The sequence below is a fragment of the Scomber japonicus genome, chromosome 17 (genome assembly GCF_027409825.1).
Source record: "Scomber japonicus isolate fScoJap1 chromosome 17, fScoJap1.pri, whole genome shotgun sequence".
NCBI classification, from domain to species: Eukaryota; Metazoa; Chordata; class Actinopteri; order Scombriformes; family Scombridae; genus Scomber; species Scomber japonicus.
Window position 1 is genome coordinate 27402107 of NC_070594.1, and position 9059 is coordinate 27411165.

Genomic DNA, 9059 nt, shown 5'->3' on the forward strand with positions numbered 1-9059 from the left:
GGATAACCTCGAATAAAACCTTTTTTCTATGTCTCTCTGCTTTTCAAAGTTATGTACACATGTAGAACATCACACTGATAGAAACAGAGGAGCTTTTTAATAGTAAAACAAAATAAATTTAAGCTTTGAAGCTCACACACAGAAGCTTCTGGTAAAGACAAACAGAAAAAAGAGAGCAGACACACAAACATGTCTAAACATTTGATACATTACATAAAAGAAAAGCTTTAAGTGTCTTAATTGGAAAAAGAAATGTTTCATCCTCAGAAATCATCACTGACAGATCCCAACAGTTAACAAAAAGATCAACACTTAAAACACTTTACATTTATATATTTTTGACCACTCAGTACATGAAACTCCTGAAGAGCACTCGCTGCACTCACCAAAGAAAAACTATGCTGACTGTTTCATTATGACTTCACTTCATTATAAAACCATTTTAATGACATGTTTAATAGTTTTTGTAACCATACAAAGATTTATGAGACCTTTTTTTTTGAGATTGTGGATCTCATAATTATAAAGATGAACACTTTATAATTGTGACATACTAGGTTATAATTATGAGATAAGGATGTTTTAATTATGACAACCTAAAGTCAGAACTGGAGCTTAATTTCTTCTTTGTTGAGTGCAGTGTGCTTCTCTATGAAACGTTCCATCTTGCTGTTGAGCTGCAGGAGGTCAGATCATCTCATCCACTCTGCTTCAATCAGCATCAGTCCACATGGTGTAACTCATCACCTTCATGCCTGTGTGAACCGTCAGTCTGAGGCTTGTTTAGGGTGGAGGTGGCACATGCAGCACTGGAGTCTGAAGGTTGAGTTATAAGCAGGTGTGAAGCAAACATTTAGCACCACCCCCGCTGCTTCCTGCCCTGCTCGCTCAGTCCTTGGCGTCACCCACTCCGTCAGCGTTAATGGCGAACATGGCTTCGGCCTCCGGCAGGCAGGGGGAGTCGTAGATTTTACAGATCCTCGTCTCTCCTCGGCCTTTCCTCAGGTACAGACTGCAAGGACAACGCCCGTTTTAATCCTAAAGTTGTCTTAGAGCGATCAAACCATGATGTCATCGACCTACAGCTGCTTTAAACTACTCACTCCCTGATCTAACTCTTACACCTGCAGTAACAGCCTTTTGGCCACTTGGGGGCATTAGAAACAAGCAGTAAACTCAACACTGGTATATTTTCACCTTTGAAGTTGATATGTTGAACTTGTGAGAAAAACAACTGCTTATTTTCACATCCATAAGTTACATTATCATTCATTAGGAGTTGTGTTTCTGTCCACCTGCTGAATGCAAGTCTCATATATTTACTGAAAGCTCTGTAAAGCCCAGTGGAACTTCAGAGAGCGCTGATATTGGACCGCGTTGGATTCACTCACCGTGTAGTGGAGGCGTGAGCCAGAATGTTGCCACCAATTGGTTTCTTGGGATCTGCGGAGAACATGGCTGCTCCGTCCACCTGTGCTACCACCTGGTTGGATATCACCACGGCGACGCCAAACTGTTGTGGCAGAGGATTGAGATGAGGCAGACAAAAATAATGGTAAGAAAAAAATCTGAAACGCCCTGAATTATTTAGCACGAGCCACCAAAATGACAATTTAAACAATCATGAATGGGTCTTCATTTGGTTGCAGCTTCTTAAATACGAATATTTTCTGTTTTTTTCTTTAGTCCTCTGACAGTAAACTCAATATATTTGTGCAATGGACAGTTGGTCAGGACAAAAGACATTTAAAGACATCACCTTGGACTATGCCAACATTTCTCACCATCTTCTGACATTCCATAGACCAAACTATAAAACTATTAACTAATTCATCAATAACAAATATAAGTGGGAGCATGTGACATCATCAGGTGTACAGGAGGAGCAGCGTACCTCGTCTGCCAGTCTGAGCAGCATGCGCAGGAAACGTCCCAAGTGTCCCTGCCTGGCTGACAGCTCCCCTCTGCCTGAGTAGTCTGTTCTGTACAGAGCTGTGGCGCTGTCCACTATCAGCAGAGCATACCTGACACACACACACACACAGAGTTGTAGTTGGGAACATAATAATTCCTCTTTATGTACTGTTTGGATCTGTTTACAGTGTTTCTGTTGACTGACCTGGACTCAGCCATCATGGCGGAGGCTTGATACAGCAGCTGTGTCTGATGGTCTGTGTTGAAGGCTCGGGCGTAGGCCACGTTGTCCAGAACATCACTGCCTACCAGCCCGTACCTGATAACACACACACAGGAAATCCAACATGTGCTGTTCTACAGGATGTGGGTGTGTCGGCTTAAAAAAAAAGAAGTGCTGATCCTCCTTACCTCTCTGCCACAGCGAGGAGTCTCTCTGGTCTGAAGGTTCCCTCTGTGTCGATGTACATGGCTTTACCTTCTCCACCTCCCTGATCAATGGGCAGCTGTGGACACAAGACACAGTGGAGTCTACTGAGTGTGATAATTATACATATGACCTCTTTAACTCCACAGATATTTTATATTCACAGAGAAGAAGCTGGAATCAGACAATTTGGACAATAATTAATCATCAAAACAGTTGGCGATTCATCTTTTGTCCATCAACAAAGTCAGTGTGGTGTGTGTACCTGACAGGTGACAGCCAGTGTGTGGCACAGCTGGGTCTTCCCCGTCCGAAACTCTCCAAACATCTCTGTGATGGAGCCCGTCTCGATCCCACCTGCAGGACAGACAGGAAGTCACGATCGCTCTGTCACTCTTCTGTGTAATGACTTTGTTCTCTCATTATTTGACTGGAGCTAATACAGTCAGAAACAGGAACTTTGCTTCAGTTGGTTCAGTGTGTTTCACATGCTGTTCTTTTCCCACAAAAGAAATGAAACATACATTCACTGGCCACACCTCTGCAATCTAATGCAATCAAGTGATGGTGGTGTACTGAGGTGCATTTTATTAACTGGTGTTCCTAATATTTTGCCCCCCTCATGTATATTAATGGAGTGGACAAAATATTAGGAACACTAATACACCACCATCATTCACTATGACCTCAATAATAAACAAAGTAGAATTATCACCTTCTTAACAAAAACAGAAAATGTATAAACTTCATAAATGTGGAGTTTATATCAGAGTTGTTGTATAGTATTGCATTACATTGCACAGGTGTTCCTAATAAAGAGGCCAGTGAGTGTATGTGAGTGACTTAACGAACCCTGCAGGAGTTTGTCGAGCTCTTTGGAGCCTGTAGAGATCTGAATGATTTCAGCTCTCCTCTGGTGGAACTCTGTAGCTGTGGTGAAACCCATCGGCACCAGCTTGGCAGCTTCAGTCTGAGAGAAGAAGACATTGTTGAAAACATAAACTTAACATAACAACATAAAATAGCTCATGAGAATATTGGTCTTGCTCATGTTGTAACTATTACACCTTAGATGTAGTGAGACATTTTTTTTTAATTCTAATCATTACAGATACAGATATCATCCAGGACTCAGTTGCATGTTGTTCTCTGTGCAGAATGATGTATGTGCAGTTTGTTTTCACATTATCTGCTGAAGGAGGAAAGTTTCTCTGAGCTCAGTGAAAGTCTCTGTTTCTGACATGTACCTATGAACATAACAACTTCTACAAGTGTGATGAGAAAACTTGAACTAATAATGCATTTCATGGTCAACTGTCCATTTTTCTCCTCACAGGACCAGCAGAAGCACTACACAGTGCATCAGAAGTGTTGAATGGCCTGGTCTCTCACCAGGATTTTATCAGCTTTGGCCTCACTGATGCCTTTGATGTTGAGCAGCTCCTTCTTTGGTGCGTAGGCCACGGCTTCGATGGTGTGGAAACCTGCATCCTCCAGTTTCTTGATGTCACTGGCACTGATTCCACATTGCTGCATGCGGGAAAAGAGAAAGAAAGACAGACATATACTGTAAGTTCAGTGAGAGAGAGGAATGCAATCTGTTTTTACCTTTCAGATATTGTAGGTCTCTGTGTCATATCACTAAATATTTACAACCCGATGTGTGACAGGGAAAAACACACATTAAGTCTGAGTAAAGCTGTGTGATGACTGCTTTCAGGAATACACACCTCTAGTCTGCTCAAAGGCTGTGGCCCAAAATTCTCTTCCTCCTCTACCTCTGCCTCCACTCTGGCCTCGCTCCTCATCGCCATGATCTGAGTGTGGATGACAGAGAGCAGCACATATGAAACAGAATAGGGAGAGTAAAATATTACAGCAAGAGAGAGACTCAGACTCAGTATCTCAGTCTGATGCTTGAATTCATGACTTTTTATGCTGAAAATTGAACTTTAGATGTATAAGATGCAACATCCACTTAAGTTATTTATTTCATAGCAAGAAAATAAGCTATTTTTAAATAGAATATAGTTTCAGTTTTTACACAACACAACAACTCTGTATATGTTGGGATAACTGTTTAAAGCTCTTTTGGGAAACATATATTGACATTTTGAAAATATAAAGGAGGAAAAACAGTAAGGACCTTCTGTTTCTTTTGTATCTGTAATACAGATGTTTATGTAAATGTTTACCTTTGCTGCTATTTTATACTTTTATACTGTTGTGCACCTATATTCAAGTTTCTGAAACTTTCTTAATGTATTTGTTAAGTATTAGGGGCTGAACTATACTGGATTTTTGGGGCTGATACAGATATTAAGGAGTAAAAAAATTCTGATATTTATATATCACCAATTAATTCTATATATAAAGAATATATACATATATACTTTTTTTTTGTGCAAAAAAAAACAAATAACAAAAAAACCACAGGCAAAGATATGTAATGAAGGCCATGATATTTTACCATTTGACAATTAACTTTATTATATAAAATAACAGTGGACTGAAACAGTAAACTACACTGGGAATTTAATCAATATAAATATATATTATATAAATATAAGTATTTATTAATAACCAAAAAACAAGTACAAATATATTAAAACTGAATTAAGAAAAAGGATCAAACATGCATTGATTAATATTGCCTAACCAATATATCAGTCGAGTTTTACTAAGTATACTTATAGTAATGGTAAAAACTTAGATCATAATAAATAGCGATCTGAAAAAAGACATGAGCTCAGATTTTAGATCCGTGAAAAAGGACAATTCATATCAAACTGTGATAAGTTTGACATGACCTAAGCAAAGTGACTCATGTTACAGAGCAGCAGTAAGATCTGAATCAAACAGTGTTACACATCCTCAACACAAACACTGCTATCTTAGTTAGCTACCGTCAGCTGTCGTCAGGTTAGCAGTATCACGGTAACGTCGCTGCTTCACACTAACGCTATTTTATCAACGGCGCTTAGTTTTAATACACACTGACAAACTAACAATTTCCCACGTTGATAAACCAACTCTGGTAACGTCTACACAACGAACTCCGCTAATAACGTAACTATTAACAATAGCAACAAGCTTCCCTGCCAGCATAGCTGCTCTGAAGCAACCGCTAACATTCAGTTAATACACCGATGCAGCTGTTAGCTCATTAGCATTAGCCCTGTTTACACGTCTGTTCACTATATTTCAGTTACCTCCCAACCAGCGACAACGCTGCTCCATAGAAGACAGCGAGCTAACAAGTTCAATACGAGTTAATATGTATGTCTTACTTATAAACTCATATCATGTGTAAACAAAAAGCATATATTACTATGTGATACAGTTACAGATGGAGTCCAACTTACCTGTACACTTCTTGTTCAGGTTCCCACAAATGTTTGATAACCAAAAGCTCCCGCGTATTCTACTGATGACACGTAATGACGCTGTACGTAATGACAAAAGTCCGTCGTCCCCTCTGATTGGTCAGATTATAGATATTGTTAGTCGGACATCAAATGATACAGCTGCGACTGACCCACCCCACTATTAATTCAAGGAACTTTCATTCTGGACAAAAAATGCAGTAATAATATTTTATTAGAAAATGTTTTACTGAAAAATCCTTCTCTGAACGACAAAATAAAAATGATATATTAAATAAATTTGATAAGATTTCAGTCACTAAACTTAGAACTATGTATATATTAAATTCCCTATAGGGGAGACCAGGGTTGGTAATCACACTTTTTACTATTGTGAGAATTGCTAATCATCAAAACATCTTTCAATAATCATTCCTACATCAAATGGAAGCTTCAGGTCTTCACTTTCACTTTTACAACGTATTGTAACAAGAAGTAGGGCCTAATTAACCATCAAATACACTTGGGGTTGGTTGTGTCTATAGTTATCAATGGGGTCTCAGTATGGCTTTTTAAGTTTGTTGATATTATTATTATGTGCTTTTATAGACCTAGTGATCTATGTTTTTTATGAGAGAAAAAAATGGTAAAAGATGCATTATTAGATTTTGTGTTGAATAATTGACATGTTATGTTACTTTGTGATCCAATGAAAATGTCCATCAGTACAGTGAAGGCTGTAAGCTTCATTTAACTGGAGGTAATATGGAGAATCTTATGTACTGTTTTAACCTTTACACACCGTTCAGGTTCAAATTTGACCCATTTTACATGTGGGAGCTGTAAAAACAGCCTATACACATTTCTTTAAGGCAGACTTTTCCCAATGTGACCTTGAATATACAAAAAATGCATCATCATTTTATTTTTGTGCAGCTGATACACATTGTTATGCAAATCTGACCTGTGTTTATTTAAAACAAATTTAAAAAATCAGCATACACGTACGTATGTACACGTCTTTCTCTTCTTCATCCTCCTCCACTTCTTTCTCTCACTCCTCCTCCTCGGTGTCGCTCGACGTCTTTGCTGTCACTCCTCCTGAAGGTCTTCCTCCTTCTCCTCACTGGACTCCTGCTCCTCAAAGCCGCCATCTGATTCCTGTTCATAAAGAAATTCATTAAACTTACCTTCATAGTTAAACTCCTATTCGTCCTCTTTGTCCTCTTCCTCCTCCACCAGTCTTATCAGCACGATCTGATTGAAGGCGATTGGAGCAGACAGATGTTCCGGGCTGCCGTAAACCTGCAGGTTCAAAAGAAAAGCATCAAAATGATCATTTTCTTGTGTGTATTTGATAGTGAGAAATGGATTTACAGTGTCAAACAGCAGCTGGATTTTAATAATTTAAAAAGTGTACCTCAGTGAAGCGGTGGGCCACTGAGCAGAGGTACGGCAGCTTCACAGTTGGTTCTTTATCACCCTGGTCCTCCTGGTTCTCCTGGTCCTCCTGGTCCTCCTGGTCCTCCTGACACTGCTGGGCTATGCTGGCTTTAGAAACCACAGCAACAACCATCATGCATTAAGTTAAAGACAAGGAGAAAAATAAGTGTGTGTGTGTGTGTTGGCACTTACAATTAAAATGGCTGGTGTCCTTCTCAGTCCTCAGCTGGGGGATGAATGGAGGCTCTTCGTCCATAAGGAACCTCCCGCAGAGACCTCTAAAAAACGGGTGAGCCTTCACCTCTCCGGCTCCTCCTGGAGAACAAGCGAGACAAACAGATGTTGTAAATCCAAACAAAAACTATTGAATGTGAAGAAACAACAAGTCTCCCATCAGCTCCCATCCTGTCTCTATCCACGTCTTCATCATTAGTGAATGTGACACTAACCTGTCCCCAGACGTCTCTTCACATTCTTCTGCAGGAGAAGGCTGATCAGGTCCTGGGCATCAGTTCCTTGGGCTGCTTCCCCCTCCGGCCAGATGATGTCATCTGAGAAAAAACAAAAAGCACATATCAGTAATCCAATAACAGAATTAAAAGTTTAGCTCCATCATAAAAAAACACTGAATGAAAAACATCTTAAAACAAGTTTAAAGTAAAAGAAACAAGAAATTCAACCACATGTTGCTAGATTTCATGAAAATAACAAAGTAGGATAATGCACATTTTGAATCATCTTTTAAAATAAAGAAAGATTCATTTAGATCTGCTAGCATGAATTAAATATAGAAGGGTCAATGATGTTTTTGTGTCCATGTGGTTTAGTCAAATTTAAATACACTCTAGGTGGATAAAATATTGAATATTTATCATTCTTTTGTAGTTACACCATTTGACATTTTCAGGAGTATTCAGTCTAACTTTTGGTAAAAAATGGAATGAAAGCGATGAACTGAAGTAAAGATTCTTACCTTCAATCACATGCTTGTAGAGGTCCTCAATGTCGTTCCCATCCAATGGAATATCACCCACCAGAAACTCAAAGAGGATCATACCTAGGGCCCACCAGTCCACAGGCTTTCCATACCCCACCTCTAGTATGGTCTCTGGGGCCATATAACAAGGAGTGCCCACTGTCTGATGGTAGGAAACACAACATGATTAGAACAACGATCCAGGTTTGAGCTCAAATAACACAGAAGAGAAAAACTAAAGACTTACCTCTTTGTCCGTGAACTCCTGTACGATCCTGCTCACCGGTGCTTTCTGAACATCTTGGGCTATGTTCAGTTGACCTATGTTGGAGAGGCCAAAATCGGTCACCTTGATGTGGCCGGTGGAAGTGATCAACATGCTACAACAGAGGAAAGCAGAAACATGTCTCATGTTAGATTACACACCAAACTCTAACTCTACATGTCAGATTGATGGGACAGATTGATGACTCACTTAGCAGGTTTCAGGTCTCTGTGAATGATCCCATAGCTGTGGAGGTATTCCAGAGCCATGGTCATCTCCACGATGTAGATCCTGGTCATCTTCAGGGAAAAGCACTCCCGTTCCTCCAGCAAGGAGGCACAATCTCCACCTAGAAGGACAGGAGACATGTTCTCAGTGTGTGTTGGGTGGGTAGCATGGACGGACTCCATAGATAATAGAGGAAAGTTAGTTTAAAGCTCATTTATCTGTTCTATCCCTGTCTAAACAAACAACCTTCTCACCTGCTACATACTCCATGACAACACGGAGGTCTTTGTTTGTCACAAATGCACAAAGCATTGAGACGATGTAGGGATTTTGTGTGTAGGAGAGGATGGCTCTCTCAGCCAACACCTGCTGAATGTCTTCCTCTGTTGTCAGTTAATGCCAGTTCTGGTTTCTCTGTGGTGCACAAGGTTTACAGATCTG

General features: G+C 39.8%; 1 protein-coding gene across 1 annotated transcript; it reads right to left on the bottom strand.

Annotated features, from left to right (window-relative positions):
* Positions 1-259: 259 nt before the first annotated feature.
* Positions 260-5741, bottom strand: rad51 (RAD51 recombinase). Its single transcript, XM_053336775.1, has 10 exons — positions 5707-5741; positions 4072-4158; positions 3734-3871; positions 3194-3311; positions 2607-2698; positions 2326-2420; positions 2120-2233; positions 1895-2024; positions 1392-1513; positions 260-1012 (listed from the first exon to the last, which is right to left on the bottom strand). The coding sequence occupies exons 2-10, from the start codon at positions 4153-4155 to the stop codon at positions 889-891; spliced, it is 1017 nt and encodes a 338-aa protein (XP_053192750.1). The 5' UTR covers positions 4156-4158; positions 5707-5741; the 3' UTR covers positions 260-888.
* Between the last annotated feature and the right edge of the window lie 3318 nt (positions 5742-9059).

Bases quoted from the DNA above. Each gene is read 5' to 3' on its own strand.
- rad51 (XM_053336775.1), bottom strand. From the start codon at position 4,155: ATGGCGATGAGGAGCGAGGCCAGAGTGGAGGCAGAGGTAGAGGAGGAA. The intron at 2,234-2,325 runs GTAAGGAGGATC...GTGTGTTATCAG, and splicing joins CTCCTCGCTGTGGCAGAGAG to GTACGGGCTGGTAGGCAGTG. The intron at 2,025-2,119 runs GTCAGTCAACAG...TGTGTGTGTCAG, and splicing joins GCCATGATGGCTGAGTCCAG to GTATGCTCTGCTGATAGTGG.